We start from the raw sequence: 18,914 nt of genomic DNA, 5'->3' as shown, positions 1-18,914 counted from the left end.
CCCTCGCAGGCTATAAGGTAAATATACTGAGACTTAATAGCTCCCAGGTAGGCCTACAGAACACCACTCAGAGAGTATTTTTCAGGAAAGATTCCATGTGGCTGTCACCACCTAATAGTCCCTGGCAGCACGAAGAATATTTGCTCTGAAGGGCCTTGGACTATGAACGTGGAAGATTTTTTTTTGTGAGTGTTTCACTTTTTGTTTTAAAGGATCTATTCTTTCCTTCAGTTTAAAAATCTTTCAAAGACCAAGAAATATTTTGGAAAAAGGTATTGCTCAAACTAGGAGAAAGCATAGACCATAAAATATTTTTAGCATGCTTTGTGTTAAGGTATGAGCCCAAAATAATGAAGAGAGTATATCAACGTGCTGTTGTTGAAATTTTCAGAGTTCAATGTCATGTGTTTTCAGTATCATGGGTTTCCTGGGTAAAACCTCTTTCCTCCATATACAGCTAGCACAAGAGCATAGAATCACAGTAGTCCCTGGTTACTTCATCTTAAGGAAGGAAATCCCCAGAGAGGTGCCATGATCTCTAATTCCACCTGTGTACATGGACGATCCATTTTGACGAGGAGCTGGCATCAGGAATGCTCTTGCTATGAAGTGAATGGATGCCAGACCATCCTCAATGAAAAAGCATTTGAGGTTGGCCAGCTTAGGAATTACTGAAAACACAGTGGGCCTCCTACTCCATGTAAGGGGAAGGTTTTAATGAACTGCACAATTTGTCTGTTCTGACTCTTTCAGGGATATCAGTTTAAATGTCACACAACGGGACACTTACCTGAATAGCAAGTCACAGTGAACTAGATTATTCCTCAGCATCTGATGGAGTTTTCTTGAGGATGGATTAAGCAATAAAACGAACATCTGGTTTCACTGTGCAACATAAGAGTGCCCACTTTGTGTGGATGTTGAATTTTAATACATATTTAAATGTTCTCCATTATCTTAGAAAAGTGCATGGGCCAGTTCTTGTCAGTGCTTAGGAAACTTGTTGGAAGAAACCGGCTGAGAAACTTACTGCTTCCTTTTATCTCTTAATCAAACTAAACAGAAGCAGCACAGCCAATGCCTCTAATGTAGATTGCTGGTCAAAGGCTGTCCCAGTAACAAAGAGTTTTGGCTTGTACACTTGTCTGGTTAACCAGACTCAGTTCTGCTTGTGCTGCATTTGGTAATGAGAGAGAAGCCTGCAAAAAGCAATGGACTACAAAGATCAGGGTTGTGGGCTTCCTTGTGTAGCTTTTGTGAGCTGTTTACAGTTAGCTGTCCTGCTTTTCTAGTGTGCCTGAGTTTACACAGCATGGTGAGCAGGTACCTCACTTGCAGGGAGGCTACAAGGAGAGTGGTGGGGTCAAACAGTGCCCCTTGTAGCCCTATAAAGGTAACCGACAGAAGTCATTGCAGAATTATTCTCAGGATTCTAATATGGTACAGCTATCAATGCTGATATGAGAGGTGTAACTTCTTCATTTTCTGCTTTTGAAGAATTTAATTTTACACTTTAAATTACCTTGCTCTAAAATCTCGGTAGTTTGATCAAGTTTAAGCGCTTCATTGGTGCCATCAAGTGGCAAAATATTGGACTGCAGAACTCCAGCAGCAGCCAAATTCACTCGGATTTCTCTTGAACAGCGGCAGTGAGGAAAAGAATCATTGCCAAGCCTCCTCCAAGAAGATCTCTCTCTATGTATATATACCACGAAATTGAGTGGAATACACACGGTGTGATGGCTACTTGAGTTACTTCAATTTAATCTGGATTCTAACCAGTAGAAAAGCTAATATTTGTATTACAAGTTGATAAGTATGGACAATCCACAAAGCAAACTCAGAGGCCCTTGTTGAAGAGATACTAAGCTGAAGGGGCAAAATGCTATTTTCTGAGTTTCCTTCTTAACTGTGTTTGCTCTCATTTGTTGCTATCTAATCGCTTTTTACCGAACGTGGCCCTTCAGATTTCATATCATATCTGCACTTCATATTGTAAGTGCATACTATCATCAGAGTGAAATAAATGTTCGACTTCCTATTATATTCACTAAATTCACAGTCTGTATAATGCGCAATTTAAACTTACAGCTCAACATTCATGCACAGGTGAGTTTTTTTAGCTGGGTGACCCCATAGTACTGCTCAGTGGGAAGGCCTCTGTGCAAAGAGAAAGCATAAACATTAGAGAGCTTATGCTCAATTTGCTTATAAAAATCCAAATAAATTGACATGGTTTTGTCTTGATTTCTCGGATAACCCTTAACGTAAGAAAATCATCGACGCTACCTGTGTGGAAATCTGTCATGAGTTTCAAAATCTAGCGTATGCAGGACTGGATTTTGGAGGTGCTGAGCACCCATGCCTGAATCCAGAGTTCCTAAGAATACTGAGTATTTCCCTCTCTGGAGCCTGGACTTTACAGCTGCTCATCATGTACACCTAACACTCAGTAGAAGCTGTGGGATTATCTTGAATGGGTGCAGGCTCTGACTTTTGATCCTACAAGGAGTTAAGTTATTGCTGCATTATGGGGATCACTTTCAGATCCTTCTGATGCCAAAGGTCTCCCAGAATCCAGCCAAACTGCATGGTCTTTTTTACTGAAAAGAATCTGAAGAGAAGACAGCACCATACCTGTCTTTGAGTTTAAAAAATGGAAACCCAACCAATTAGTATGGGACATCAGGTTAATAAAAAACCAAAACAAAACCCACAACAAGAGAGAGAGCAAATGAGAATGGCAAAGTGAAGCTGGAAAAAAGTCAGCCATAGCCAGTAAGATCTTCCTAATATTAGAAATTGTGTTGTAGTCCTGATCTGGCCTTGCTAAAGATGGGCTTAACCCAAACGGTCTAATCAAGTGTCTGTTAGTAAAAGGAATGGGAGGCCTGGCATGTGGATGGCTTGGCTACTTTGCTTTTGGAGCAGTGCCTCTGCAAAGTGGCAGCAATTGTATCTGTAGGAATAAACCTTTATGTTCCTTGTAGTTACTTTAATCAAGAGGTGGATGATTTTTGCTTTGGAATCCGCCTCTCCCATTCAGAGTAGTGTATGTAGTTGTAGTTTGGCTGTAACTTGGAGAGAGGCCTGACTATAGTTGACCTCCAAGGTGAACCCGTCTGTGACTCCACTGCTTGGAAAAAGAAGTTGTCATGAACTATTCTCCCTATACTCTCCCTGCACCCCTGACATCTACTGGGTAGCATTGGGCATCACTTAATTTAATTTTCCTCTCAAAGCTGGCTTTGCCAGCCCCTTGTTTGTCATGTGACAAATATTCCTTTGGTTTCTGTATTCTTACACATAGGAAATTTGCCCGCATGTGTAAAAGCCACAGATTAGTTACGTAGTGGTGCACTGGAAAACATATTCTTCACTTTTTGCTCATAAAACTTTATAGGCATCTTACAAAATTATTAAAAAACCAAAGCACAGGCAAACACAACCCTCTTACAATTAGTTTTTGAACTACAGAGTCTGTGACTCTGCTGCTTGCCCTGTGCACTATACTTTCGCAGCCCAAAGTCCTGCACATATTATAGAAAATACCAATATCAGGATAAAGTAATAATGTCTTATTTACTATAAGGCTATATTTAAATTAATCCTAACAGTGGGATTTTATTGAAGTACTTTTGTACAGTCCTTATGAAAAAGCAATGTTTGCTCCATAAAAATCAGATAATTTTCACTGTGGGTATTTCCCAAACTCTTATATACAATCTGTATTTTAAACATATTTATTTAGGCTTTTCATAGTACCCCCAATGAAATTTGTGCCAGTGCTATCAGACGCACAGCCATGAAAATACTTCATTTGTATCTTACCCACTTTAGCTTTCTCCTCTATAATCGTTTGTGATAGAGTAAGTTTCTAATTAATTTCTAGCCTGTATCTTCGGTAGATTTCATTGAGATCACTGAAGGTGGTGGTGTTTGGGATACCAGAGCACAGCTACTGACCTGGAAGCTAATCTGTGTAACACAGAAACTAAGTGTGGATGAAAGACTACTCTAATTTGCCCCTACAACAGCAGTGTCAGGACTGTGGGTATCTGTGCTCTGAAAAACTCTTCTGCAGTATCACTTCATTGAGAGAGTTGCCCAAGACAAACAACAAATAGATGTAATGAACTTGGTTTTATAAAGTAACTTGCAAACCTTTTCTCCCTTTCTGACTGCTAAGTTGTTTTTCTGAGATGGGACATGTGGTTCCTGTGACTCTACCTTCTCACCAGGTATTATGCCCGAGTTGGCCAAAAACCTTTGCTTGCTAGCAGTGTGAGGGTAGGAATGTAAAGACAGCTTACGCAGTCTATATACCACCTAGGCATTTTCCACCTTGTAGAAAAGGGAAGGCTTATTTCTGGACCTCTTTTTCTCTTGAGAGTGGGATTCACTTAGGTGGATCAGGGGCTCTGCAGTAGTGTGCCTGAATGACAATTCAAGGGACTGCATATTTAGAAAAGAAAAACACTAGAGCAATGAAGATTTTTGTTTCAAGCTCATTATACATTCTTGCAGTGATACTGTCACTATGGGATCACAGCACCTTGTCATGCTCCTGGGATGGAAGTCCCATCAGCATCATTTAACAAGCGCAAGTGCTGGATTCTCCACCTGGGATGGGGTAATCCTGGTTACATGTACAAACTGGGGGACAAGAGGCAGGAGAGCAGTCCCGTGCAAAGAAATCTGGGGTTTGCATTGATGAAAAGTTGAATATGAGTCAACAGTGTGCCTTGACAGCCACATGGGCCAGCTGTGTACTGGGGTGCATCAGGTGGCTGGTGAAGGGGGCTGGTTGTCCCACTCTGCACTGCACTGGTCTGGCCCCACTTTGAGTACCATGTGCAGTTTTGAGTGTTTACTTATAAGAAGGACATCAGACTATTAAAGTATGTCCAGAGGAGGACAGATGAGATTGTGAAAGGTCTCGAGGACAAGACTTAAAAGGAACAACTGAGGTCACTTGGCTTGTTCAGCTTGGAGAAGAGAAGGCTGAGGGGTGACCTTATCACAAGTTCTATCTTCCTCAAGTGGGACAGAGGAGGGGCAGGTGCTAATCCCCTCTCTCTAGTTACCCGCTATAGGACATGAGGAAATGGAATGAAGCTGCATCAGGGGAAGTTCAGATGGGATGGTAGGAAAAGATACTTCAGTAAGAGGGTTTGTCACTGGAACAGATTCCCCAGGGAAGTGGTCACAGCACCAAGCCTGTCAGAGTTCAAGGAGCATTTAGATGATGCTCTTAGTCATATGGTTTACTTTTAAGTACTCCTACAAGGATCAGGGAATTAGTATTGACCCTTATGGGTGCTTTCCAACTTGAGATATTCTATGATTCTATGACAATTTTACAGTGAGGCTAGTCCATGATAATGCAGAGAGCAAGGACAGGAAGGCATGTTTCCAGCCTTTGAGTCATGTTTTAACTCTTGGACAGACATGCAGATGCCTAGTCTGCATCTTCCATTCCTGTTAGTCAGGGAAGCCTCCGGGGCTGAAAGCTGTTCTTGAACTTCTCCAACTCAGACTGAAGCAGTGGCATGTTCTGCCTTCAAAGCTTTCCTTAAGTTAGTAATGGGGATTTGAAACCTGGTGATTTGAATGTCTGAACAACAGAGGTTTAGTGTATTTTGTATGTAGTTTGCCTATCTATCAGCTAGTCAGTCTTTCTTTGTTTTATTTGTTTTAAATAATGCTATCTTGATGAACAAGAAGTTTTGGAACTGGTTTCAATGGAAGTGGCACCAACCCCAACTTCAGCTGTTGTCTAGACCGTTCTCTTCTTTTACAACAGCTTTCTGAAAAAGCTTAGCACTGACTTTTCATGTTTATGCCTATGGGATTTGTGGATATGGTGTATCAGTCTAAGATAGGCCAGTAGTGACATTTTTAAAGACACAAAGGGTGTTTAGGACAATAGCCAAAAATAAATAGTTATCAAATGATGGACAAATAATACATATGGTTATTTGGAACTCGAAGACTTTCAGCGAAACACTATGCAGAGATTTGTGGGTACCAATATATTCCCACATTGATATTTAGAGCAATGTGAAAAGAGTTGAAGCTCAAATTGCCCAGTTTTAAAGAGCAGATATTTGCATACAACCTGTCACTTAAACATTTTGACTGTGAGAAGTATTTGTCTAGCCTACCTTGGCAGGAAAAGGATTCCGTGAACTCCTTATATCTGAAAGTAAAAAAACAACAAAACAGAACAACAAAATGTCCATGTGATGTACAGTGATGATTACTTAGAATCTTTTAAACAACAACAATTTTCTTGGTTCTGAGCTACTCGGTCTTATCTTGAGTAAAGCTGTTGTGGTGAACTGGTGCTAGAAGAAGCACAGCAGTGATTGGCAATTGTTAATGAAAGTTGAATCAAGTCTGTTGTGTTTTGATCCGTGAGAGGAAGGAAGAAGCTGATAGCTATATGCAGCATGTACTGTTAGCAGCATAATTAAGTCTCAGCTGCCAACACATAGGTACCTGCACTGTCCTTCAGTACTACATCAGTGGCATATGGACACAGAATATATGCAATGGCACAGATGGAAGCTTTAGCACCTGATTCCCAGTGATTTCAAATTTGTTACTTGTGCCTTTGAAAATCTCTCCTCCCCAACTCTAGAGAGACGAGAAGTGCTACTACGTAGTAGCTGTAATTCACAGTGTATGTAAGCTGTGTCAGGCACTTCACATAGGTGTGCTAGTGGATGAGGGTATTCAGTACATTTCCATACATCTATATCATTTGAAATAAACAGTTCAATGCGTTTAGATGCATTTTCACCTCTTGTAGTTTTGGTTTACAGTGTTGTAAAGGTGGACACGAAAATCATAGAAACTAAAACTTTTCATTTGTGTGGCAGCAGTTTTCCAGCCAGGAGAACATACATAGCCAAACATCTTCTTATTAAGGTGATAAGTCCTATGAGGAGCAGGGAGTTGGACTCAGTGATCCTTATGGTCCCTTCCAATTTGAGATATTCCATGATTCTGTAAAAGCCAAGTGACTGGTTTAAATTTAACTAAGTTGTTCAGGATTTTCTGAAAGCCTTGTAAAGAAAGTAAAGAAGTTGTGATATGCTATGGGGATGGTCACCCTTGGGATGTTTCGCTGATGTACTGACTTCATTTGTATGAAACCAGAATGAGTGTAAGTGGATGGGTTGGGGACCAGCAGCCATGTCTGTGTTTGTTGTCAGCCCTTCCATCACTGAGAAGTCCTGATTCTTGCTTTAGCTACACCTCAACTGAACTGCCATCTTTTTCTGATATAGGATGTTTCTTTACTGTAGAGTGAAGCTGCAAACCAGTAAGAGTGACTTTGTTGACTGCGGTACAATCACTGCACTGCTATCGCAGCACAGGCTGTGGCAATTCATGCAGCTATTCCAACTCGCTCCCTCATCTCCCGTTTCTGAAAGTAGGGAGGCAGATAACAAGTCAGCTGCATGGCTCTGGTGTTTGTACTCATTAAGCCAGCTCTCAGTGGAAACAGTAATAAATCATTCCTTGTTGACTGATATCTACAGGTTACTAAGCTGCAGAACAGCCACTTTATCTTAGACAGGAAAGAGAAGCGTTGCACACAAAGGTCTAATCATCCATTCAGGCCAAACAGGACTTTGTTAAGCTGAAAATATTTCCAAGTCTCTTTCTCACAAATAAACATTTGTAGCTGATATTGATCCAGGGATGCTGAAGATCTCAAGGACACATTAAAAAATGTCTCTGCCCAGAGAATATCAAATGAGTGCTAGAGCAAACAAAGTTTTAAAGAGTGTATCGTGAACAATCCTTAAGAATCTCAGTAATATAGTCAATGATTTAATAGACTGTTGCCATCTCTAACTTTCACAACTGTAAATTTGTGATTCCAGCTTTCTGGCTCTTTTGTTGTGACAAAAGAAAAAAAAAGTTATTTTTAAAAAAAAGTTACATTTTTCCCTTCAAATTTGTGTTGTTGCAGGGAACTCAAAACAAAGTATGTGAATACGATGCTTTGGCTTGTGAGCCTGTGAAGGGCTCTAGTAACTGATTTGATCAGTGCATGAAGCCAACACTTCTGAGGGGCTGTGTTGCCAACAGCTTTCAGAAGGTCTGTGAAAGAGAGTTTTTAGAGGGAGAGGATTAGGACCTGCCTGAGTGTGAGTATGCATAGAGTGCATTCACACTGGCGTTTTAATTTGGATCAGGAGTCCACTCTTGATATGAATCTCACAATATATTTTGCAATGTCTTGAACTGGGTTCCTTCTGAGTGAAATTAACTGGAAGATGTACTCAAGGAAGGTGCCAGGAGGGCGCTGCAGCCACAAATGGACCCTCAGTCCCTGGAATCACAGTAGACGTAATACAAAATAAAGAGCACATGAAATGCATTTTTTCTGGACCTCAGATCCTCAGCACCAACTGTTTCATTGTATACACCTTCTCCTGTAGTCCACAATACTTGCAAACTGAGACATGGTTCCTGAGCAACACACTGATTTGGAATTCAGTGACTTTTTTTAAGGGTGAGAATGGCTGAAATGTTTTTTATTAACTCTTGACCGATAAACATATAAAGAACTATATACATAATCTTATTGTATGAATGCCTAATCTGACTATGTGATCATAGGGTAAAATCCTTAGGGTACTTTCTTTGTGTGTGTGTGTATATATATAACCTAGCATTGTACAAATACACATATGTACCTCTGGTTATTTATGGGCGCTGTTTATTGATGCAAATATTGGTAACAAATACTTTAGTCCGAGATGATATAGTAATAAAATTAATGGATGTGGTATTCTTAAAAACTGAGAACAACTGTGTTCTATTTATTTATTTGCTTGTAATTATATGACTAGAAAAAATGCAGCATTTATAAAATATGTGTGTTTTTGTAAAACGTGCAACCACCTTCTTTTCAGGCATAAATTGGTGAGTTCATGTGAGTATGTGTTTATATTAGCAGAAAAATGTTGTTTACTGCCTCTTTACAATACAGATTAGCCTATTCACAGAGAAAACAAATGTTATGATCTGGCCATGCTTATTTCTTTTTGTGTTTCAGAGTTGGTTCTAACATAGTTATCAACTGAAAGATGCTTTGTTCGTGTGTTCAGATCCTGACATCATTGCCCGTTCTAAGCTTCGTTTTTCCTTTTGCTGGGTATGCTCTTTAGGATTTTATCCTCTGAATCTCTCCTGTACACTCACTAAAATTTAAATCAGGCCTATAATTCAGTGAACTTTGAAGTCTGTCATAGTTAAAACGGTTCAGATGGAAATTCACCCAAATTCCTGTAATGCAAGGAATACGACAAAAACTTGCCTCAGGGAAGGTACATAAGTGGAAGGCATCAAGACACAGTTTGACAAGTGTAATAATCCAATTATATCAAAATAGTCTGACTGGAATTCAGATGGTGGATATGAGACATTACAAATAATGGAAGAAATTAACAGTAGTAGTAAACCAGAAGGCTGTCAGTAAGATGGGAACTAAGAAGTGATTGTGCTATCAAAAGAGATAAAATCTCACATGAAAGAACACTGGAAGGCTTAAGGCTAACTCTGAAATCTGTTATGTATTTAAAAATAAAAATTTAGATTAAAAAAAATTGTCACAAGTACTAAGCAGCATGGAGGTTCAGCTTTCCAGAATTTTAAAACCTGCAGGAATTCTGCTGTATCCTACCCCTTAGCTAACAGTATAACTGAGCCTGTAAAATACAGTAAAAATACATTAATACTTGAAACTTTCTGATTACATGTTGCTGACTACAGAAGCAAAATGCAAGCTTCTTGTAATTTTAAATTTAAAGTTTATCTCAGTAATTCTAGGTCAACCTGTAATCTGGGGGAGGGGAGGAGTTTCAAAACAGGAGTAGATAAAAGAATAACATGATAAATGTTTGTGATCAGTTTGTGAAATATGCTTTTTCCGAATGAGAAATGCAATATACATGTTGTTTGTATTATTTATTATAGTTATTTTGGGAGATTTTGAGCCCTAAAGCCACGGTATAACATATTTTGGCAGTGCTCTTTTCAAATGTAAACAACATACTTCCCGGGAAACTGATAGACTATTGCACAAAGTAGAAAATGCTTTGTTTCATTAATACAAGTGTGTTGCAAGAAAAACATAAACATTCGAAAATACTTTCTGTAACAGCAAATACTTTCAATGGAATCATTTACCTTTATGGATTCTGTTCTTACTGGTCTTGTGAGACCATTGGATGAGAAGGAATTTGAAGTGCAGTTAGAACCTCATTGGACTCAAAGGTTCTCGATAGGATTTCAGTTCTCCCAATATCTCCGTAGTAGCAGGGCAGGTCATGCAGCAGCATGTTTTGTATTTGAGATTCTAGGGAAAGATGCAGGGATAAAATACCAAATACTAAAGGTTTTGTTAGTGTATCTGGATGCTAAGGAGGAAATACAGATGATAATTTCTTCTGCCTAATTCTGGCAAGCTTTGACAGGAAACAATGTTTGCTTTTACTACTGAGACTGATTATTTTTACTGCCTTAAGAAAATAAAACAAAAAAAAGAGAAGCATATTAAAGAGATCAGATACTGTTGCTGTGTATTACTGATGAATATAAGATAGAAATAAACTTTTAAGTAACAGGAGGGAAAAGTCTGGACTTCCATTCAGGAAGTCTCACTTGTGGAAGTCTCACTTGGTGAATTTAGATTCACTGTAAAGTTCTGGACCCACTCTTATAAGGATTATATTAAACTCACAATACTTTTCATAGAAAATACTTTTTTTCCTTAGTTGCTATGACTTTTATCTTTCTGCCTCTGTACTGAGCAGGTATGCTTTAGTCCTCCTTCCACTTGAATGAAGTTGTATTTCAACACTGGCTGATCAGCTTTTTGTGACCAGAGGTGCTGTATTAGATCAATACAAAACCTTCTACTCTTTAGAACACAATGCTGACGTTTGTATCTAAAAAAGTTGCCTCTGATTTGAGCTGCTCTGTTGTGCAAGAGAAAAGCACAAAGACTTGTACTTTCTACTCACAGCATCAAGAGCCTTCTCTCAAAAAACACCAGCAACTTCTTAGATGAAGTATGTGAAGAATCACAGAATTGTTTAGGTTGGATAGGACCTTTAAGATAGTCGAGTCCAACCATAAGCCTAGCACTGCCAAGTCCACCACTAAACCATGTTCCTAAGTGCCAGATCTACATCTCTTTTAAATACCTCCAGCAGTGATGGCTCAATCACTTCAATGGGCAAGGCACTACTGCTTCCTTCCCCTCCACCAGGAGGCAGCAGAGCATTCCCTTCTATCTGTGTCTTGCTTCTGGGAGAATCTTCTGTTTTCCTGAGGAAGACTTCTGGAACATATTTGCGCTGTAACAAGCCCAGTAAGGCTATGTAATAATGTTTAATAGAAGTTCATGGGTTCACAAGGAAGCACTGAATTCACTCTGCAATCCATGAGCTGTGACCAGTCTCCTTTTGACCAAAACCCAGTGGAGAACGCTCCACAAGGAGAAGGCTCAGAGTTTTACCTCCTTCCATTTTGTGTTGCACCTTTAAACCACTTCTGCACTGCTCTGCACTTAAGCGTCTGCTAGCTTTCAGGTATGGATCTTACAATGACAAGCGGAGTCTGTGAAGAGTCTCAAGGAGAAAGGAGCAATATGCATTAATCTCACTGGCCCATGTTTAGTATCCTGGCTTTGGCAAAGCTTTGACAAAAAGCCTATTTTGATCAAACTCTCTTTTCAAATACATATTAGTGAAATGCAAAAGATTTTGCTTTGCCTTATTAAAATAGGACACTAATTTGAAACTATGGGAGATGTGTTATTCTTCTAGGATGCTTTACGGCTTGGACCATATGTATTGTAAGAAAAGAAGCTGATGTAGCACATCAAGTGAAAAAAATTGTATTAATTCTGTCATGCTGACAGTTTCTAGAGTATTGGGTAGTCTGCTATGGTATCTATGTGAGCACTATGGCAATTTTATACTGATGACTCAAATTCGGGTACTACTGGCTTGCAAAGAGAAAAATGTTTAGAGTTGTTGATTTGTAATCTGCAAGTGGTCAAGAAACAGAAGTCAGGCTTTCCTTCAGTCAAACTGCTGTGATTCTGTAATGTAATGCGGTTCTGAGCCCATACTGCCCAGACTCTAGCAGATTTTGCCCTCTCTCTGACTTGATAAACCTTTCAGGGAAACGTGTTTCTGGCTGTGACAATTATAGCTGGCCCCTACGACTAGTAGCTTTATTTCTTCCCCTGCTCTCACACATACAGGGAGGTGCCACAGTTCACAGCTTCTCTTTGCAGCTCCCCAGCAGCAACTGTCCACTGAGGGAGGGATCTATGCCACCAATTTTACCTTATCAGTCTTCTGGTATTTCAGCCATTGTCCATAGACCCGATTGTGATCTGACTGCATTTAGTTCCAAATCCACAAGGTACGTACAGACTTAAAGGCATCTGCAGTCTTACCCATCGTAACATCACCAGTCCCACTGATACATAGCAGTCTACACCCACTCATCAAAAGGATTATGAACATGTGTCCCTGCAGCTGCACTAGTCCAAAGCCACCACACAAATCCTAAAACCTGCCTTCAGCTCCAGAACTATAGTTACTTGCACAGCATTTCCCGGTGGCTGGTTTGGGAACCTCAAGTCCCAGCCCTTGACTCCTAGCTTTAGCAACGTGATCCAGACCAAGGGTCAACACGTCCCTATGAACAATGCTGTTTGGACACAGTCCAATGGATGCAGAAGGACACCCACTTTCTGTCCAATTCTGTACCCTGGCAAACTGGCCCAATTCCTTGGCAGAAGCAGCCAAGGGGGTAATAGCTCAGTGAGGCCACACAGGCTAGAAGGTTCACTGTAGACAGGGGAAGACAACAGCAGGAGAAAGGTGATGAAGCCAGGTGGAGTCAGGTGCTGGCAGGACCGAAGTCCCAAGCCTGACCAAAGGGATATTCCATACCATATGACAACATCCTCAGCAATAAAAGCTGGGGGAAGATGAAGGAAGAGGAGGTGGGTGTTTGGAGTGGTGGTGTTTGTCTTCCCAAGTAACCATTACTCGTGATGGAGCTCTGCTTTCCTGGAGATGGCTGAACACCTGTCTGCCAAAGGGAAGTGAATGAATTCCTTGTTTGGCTTTGCTTGTGTATGTGGCTGTTAAACTGCCCTTATCACAATCCATGAGTTTTCTTGCTTTTACCCTTCTGTCTCTCTCCCTCATACTATTAGGGGAGAGTGAGTGAGTGAGTGAGTGAGTGAGCGGCTGAGTGGTGTTTAGTTGCTTGCTGGGGTTAAGCCATGACACAGGCACAGAGCTTTCAGAAATCCATGACTAAGGCTCACCATGAGCCTTCTGATGAGGAAAAGCTTGTAGTGGTGAAGGCCGGACACTATGGGAAAGTGCTACATTTATGTCCTGAGGAATGATACTTGAGTAAAACTTTCTAAATGTAACCTTTCAAATATTGTTTTCAAAACCCCAAAGGGATGTTATTCCAAAGGGGGAGACAATATCTAGGGAGTAGCCTCTCTCTTCCCAAGCTTTATTGTCTCTGTCTTCAGAAGGCACAGGAAACTGTGTAGAGCAGACCTATGAACTAATCTTACCTTCTCATCTCAGCCTACCTGTGACTATATTTTGAACTGTGTTCCAGTAGTAGCTGACATCACGGTGAGAGAGTGTTGGGGATCTTTTGGTTGATATACAGAATGAGGCAGCTGGTGGTGTCAGCAGATGGTTAGCTGGTGTGTGAGGGGGATGGATGTTAGAATACACTTGGGGGCTGGGGTGAAAGGCACTAGGAGGTGATGGGATTTTTAACCTCTCCTGCATGAGGCAGTAAATATAGCCACAAGCCAAGCCAAAAGTAGTTCATTATAGAAAATTCAATTGGGAAGAACTGAGGGAACTCATGTGGGTGTCAGTTCAGTTCTTGATAAATTGGCTAAGCCTAGAACATTTCAATTAAGGCAAGCAGTACAGCAGCAGGAGTTCTGTGAATTGCCACTTCTCATTCCCATTCTCAGGGATATCAATATTCTTTGCCCAGGTCTTGTGTGGGATTTTCACACCATCCTTTGAAACAGTTGGATCTGGCCACTAGAGGAAGTTGGATTCTAGTTGGTTGGCTTACTGGATGCTTCTGGCTTACTGAATATTTCTGCCTTCCTGTGTTTGACAGACATGGTGATAGATTTTGATCTGTTTTACTTTCTTCTGCTGACCTTTTCTTTTCTCTCAATGTGGTTTCTGTTTGAGTTGAATTGGCATCAAAATAAATGGGTAAGTTTAAAAAGAGTGGTTTTGTTCTGTTGTTGCTTTCACCAGGCAGGGCAAAATTAGCTGGAGGTCCTACTTTTCTTGGAAAATCATTTTAAGAAAAGCTGGAAGCAAGTCTTTTGGCAAGCAATAATACACAAATAGCTTTTCTGAATACCTATTAAATGTGCTGTCATGTTATTATTATCCAGTGGAGACGGTAATTAGTGTGTTATGATTTTGGACCACTGGTTTGTTTTTAACATGGATGGCTTGGCCATCACATTAAAGTGAACTACACTTTAATGTTTGTGCCATGTACAAGTGATATAGCTGTATCAGTAATTCCCAGAGTTCAAAAGTTTAATATATTCTGAAAAAAAAAATATTGTCAGTGTTTCTTTTTCATGCTTCATCTTAGTCTAAAGCTGAGTGTACAGAAAGGCTCAGCAGAACCTTTTCCTTCATTTCATTAATTTCTCAGCTGTTGAAAACCTCTGTTATTGCCTTCCAAAAAAACTACTATGGAAGATTTAGAGTTGTGGTTTTGAGATACAATGGGAGTGACCTGCCTTAGTTGTTATTATAGAGGGTGTGCTGACTGGAGGAAAAAGGCTTTGGGCATCACTTCTACCCTCTTAATCTCAGAATCATAGAATCACTAGGTTGGGAGGGACCCACTGGGTCATCAAGTCCAGCCATTCCTAATAATCCCTAAACCATGCCCCTCAGCACCTCATCCACCTGTCACTTAAATACCTCCAGGGAAGGTGACTCAACCACCTCCCTGGGCAGCCTGTTCCAGTGCCCAATGACCCTTTCTGTGAAAAACTTCTTCCTGATGTCCAGCCTGAACCTCCCCTGGCAGAGCTTGAGGCCATTCCCCCTTGTCCTGTCCCCTGTCACTTGGGAGAAAAGGCCAGCTCCCTCCTCTCCACAACCTCCTTTCAGGTAGTTGTAGAGAGTAATAAGGTCTCCCGTCAGCCTCCTCTTCTCCAGGCTAAACAACCTCAGCTCTCTCTGCTGCTCCTCATAAGACTTGTTCTCCAGCCCCTTCACCAGCTTCGTTGCACTTCTCTGGACATGCTCCAGAGCCTCAACATCCTTGTGGATCTTGTGGTGAGGGGCCCAGAACTGAACACAGAACTCAAGGTGCGGTCTCACCAGTGCCGAGTACAGAGGGAGAATCACCTCCGTGGACCTGCTGGTCACACCATTTCTGATAGAAGCCAAGATGCCATTGGCCTTCTTGGCCCCCTGGGCACACTGCTGGCTCATGTTTAGTCGGCTGTCAACCAACACCCCCAGGTCCTTCTCCTCTAGGCAGCTTTCTAACCAGACTCCTCCTAGTCTGTAGCACTGCATAGGGTTGTTATGTCCCAAGTGCAGGACCCAGAATTTGGTCTTGTTGAACGTCATGACATTGGCCTCAGCCCAGCGGTCCAGCCTGTTCAGGTCCCTTTGCAGAGCCTCCCTACCCTCGATCAGATCCACGCTTCCACCCAGCTTAGTGTCTTCTGCGAACTTGCTAAGAGTGCACTCAATGCCTTCATCCAGGTCATTGATAAAGACGTTGAACAGGGCTGGACCCAGTACTGAGCCCTGAGGAACCCCACTTGTAACTGGCCTTCAGCTGGAGTTAACTCCATTGAACACCACTCTCTGGCCGCAGCCATCCAACCAGTTTTCCACCCAGGAGAGTGTGTGCCTGTCCAGGCCAGAGGCTGACAGTTCTTCACACAGAAGAGGTCACCCCACGTGTAAATCTGTCAGTACTTAAGTTGGATGTATCTCTGCACACCTGTATCTCCACATTAGTGAGTTTCTTCGGGAAGTAACTACTGGGAAGGACTTGGGCCCCTGATTCCTCTCTGCATATCTCCTTTACCAGGCTACAGTGGCTGTTCTGTGTTAATGGGACGAAAGGGTCAGGGAAGGTGGATATTAGAGAATCATGGAATCACAGAATAGGTGAGGATGGAAGGGGCCTCTGGAGGTCATCTTGTCCAACCCTTACTCAGGCAGGGCCACCTCAAGCAGGCTGCCTAGGACCATGTTTCCCAGGAGGGAGACTTCACAGCGTCTCTGGTCTGGAACACCTCCTGTACAAGGACAGGCTGAGAGAGTTGGGCTTGTTTAGCCTGGAGAAATGAAGGCTCCCAGGAGATCTTATAGTAGCCTTCCAGTACTCAAAGAAGGCCTACAGGAAGGGAGGGGCTCTTTATCTTGGTGTGTAGTGGTAGAATGAAGGGGAATGATTTTAAGCTGAGAGAGGGGAAATTTAGATTAGATATTAGGAAAAACTTTTATACTGTGAGGGTGGTGAGGCACTGGAACAGGTTGCCCAGGGAAGCTGTGGATGCCCCATCCCTGGGAGTGTTCAAGGCCAGGCTGGATGGGGTTTTGAGCAGTCTGATCTAGTGGAAGGTGTCCCTGCCCATGGCATGGGGGTTGGAACTGGATGATCTTTGATGTCCTTTCCAACCCAAACCATTCTATGGTTCTATGACAAGATTCTATATTACAGATGTTCTGCAGTCAGTTCCCTATGTAGTCTATTTCTGCCACTTCATGGTTTTTCTTGAGAGCTTGCCCACAGTTTTCCTTTTACCCTGGTGTCCTATTGACTGCTTGCTCCTACAGTCCCACAATCAAGGGCTATTGAAGGTGTTCCTATGCTGTGGCAGACGTGTAAACAGAATAAAGAAAACTATACCTTTTTCTGTGCTGAAGAGAGGAAGGAGCATCTCCTGAACTGGAAGTATAATCTGCCTTCTTAAGAAAAATATTCCGTGCCCAGGGAATAAAGATGGCTCTGACAGACAGACAAAATTGTAATTTGTGTTTGGCTCTGGTAGATGTAAGATCTCAGGTCAGAACTTTTTAAACCTTCCTGTTGACTAATGCAGAAAACACAAAGATTTGCACAGGCAGTTATTAAAGCATTACTCCCTCCATGCTGAAGCAGAATATGTTTCCGGTGGCGTAAAGCGACATAGCCAGTGGAAACAGAAAATAGAAAGATAATTTCTAACTGATTAAAGCTGTGTTTCTGTTACTTACATGGCAGTAGGTTGAGAAAAGGTAGGGCCAGCTCAGATAAACAGGGAGAAAAAAAATTTATCTAATTTGTATTTTTCCTCTAATAGTGGTGGTGAAAATAGAGGGATGTGAGCATTTCAGTAAAGAGGACTGAAATGTCAGTCTCTGGACTTTTCACTGATTTTGGAAGCCACAATATTGTGAGAGTTACATATGCATTCAGAGCAAAAAAGACCCAAAGCAAGCTGTTTATTAAAGTGAGAAATGATACATATTCTTATCCTTAAGCTGGTGCTTAAAGTCAAAAGTTAGAAAGCATTGATATACAGCTTAATAACACCTCTTCTTTTCTGGCTTTACATCAAATGCTGTTGTGATTATTTAAAAATGGAAAGCTGAATACAGCCAGGCTTTGTTAACGTTGGAAGTTCATGAGATGGCTTTTGTAAAACTAACTAGTTTGTTTTCCCGAACTCCTCCACAGCCTCTGAGGGCAATTCAAAGCCCAGGTCCTGTAAGGGAATACACAGTTGTCCCGGAGACCAAGCTTTACAAGGAATGCTCTTTCTGCCCTCTCGTGGAGACTGACCAGTTTTGCAGCGACGGGAATATCTAAGACTGGCATTGCATTTTGCATTTCAATAACCCCAAATGTCCTGCTTTTAGTTTAGAGGACAAAGATAAAATTCGGTTTCTCTGAGCCATTTTTTTCTGTATACAATGTACTTGTGTATATCTTTCATTTGAGTAGACAGTTCACTATTTATACTACCAAATTAATTACATACAATTTTCTTAGTTTTTCCCTCATAACCTGGAACATGAGGATGTGACTCGCATGTTAGAAGAAACAGGCAAGGATCATTTCTTTTCTGGCAACTAAGGTAATTTTAGTTCAAGGACCAGTGCCTTCTTTTTGCCCTGTTCACAAGAAAAATGTTGCATAACTGCACACAGCAGCTTCTTCACGACTTTAGTGATTCTTTAACTTATTTGTAAGTAGACCTCAGTTTCCATGTCATGCCAATCAATCAATAAATACATTGGTTCCAGCAGAGTTACTTTAGATTTATCCCAGACTGAGGGTAGGATCAAACCACGGTGCCAATTTATATTTTACAAAGATCCTATACAGTTTAAAGTTTACCATGTATCTCTTGTATGAATAACGCTATCAAATACAGGCTTATAGAGGGTTGTGCAGCTTCAGTTAAGGCCAAGGTGAGGTGCTGCTGCCTATCACCTTTTCTGACAATGAAGTATACAGAGACAAAATAGATATACATCCATGCAGAGTGTTTGCACTCTAGTGCTTGTTAGCTAGTGAGGATCTGAACAAGAAATTGTGTGGCAGACGTATGAGAGGATATAATGCAATAGTGATTTAAAAAGAACAGTATTATACAGCACAAGAATAGGTTATTCACTGTCAAAATAGTACTAACAAATGGGAATATATTTCTTTTAAGTGTTGGAAAACAGGCAAAAAAAAGCCTTTACTTTATACATCACCTGCAGACTTTCTCCTATGTATCCCTTTTCACAGTCAGCCCAGGTTAACATATCTTCATC

At 41.2% G+C, this 18,914-nt stretch overlaps 1 protein-coding gene across 1 annotated transcript in view; it reads right to left on the bottom strand.

Annotated features, from left to right (window-relative positions):
- The window catches only part of C2H7orf31 (chromosome 2 C7orf31 homolog), a 31,336-nt gene extending 20,969 nt beyond the window's left edge, over positions 1–10,367 (bottom strand). The window contains 2 exon segments of the mRNA XM_054057893.1: positions 6,168–6,202; positions 10,237–10,367. Of these exon segments, the coding sequence (XP_053913868.1) occupies positions 6,168–6,202; positions 10,237–10,367 (166 nt within the window).
- Positions 10,368–18,914: the final 8,547 nt, after the last annotated feature.

Source organism: Cuculus canorus, chromosome 2 (assembly GCF_017976375.1).
Source record: "Cuculus canorus isolate bCucCan1 chromosome 2, bCucCan1.pri, whole genome shotgun sequence".
Taxonomy (NCBI): Eukaryota; Metazoa; Chordata; class Aves; order Cuculiformes; family Cuculidae; genus Cuculus; species Cuculus canorus.
Note: the sequence above shows the minus strand (reverse complement) of the source record. Positions and strands in the feature narration are given on the sequence as shown.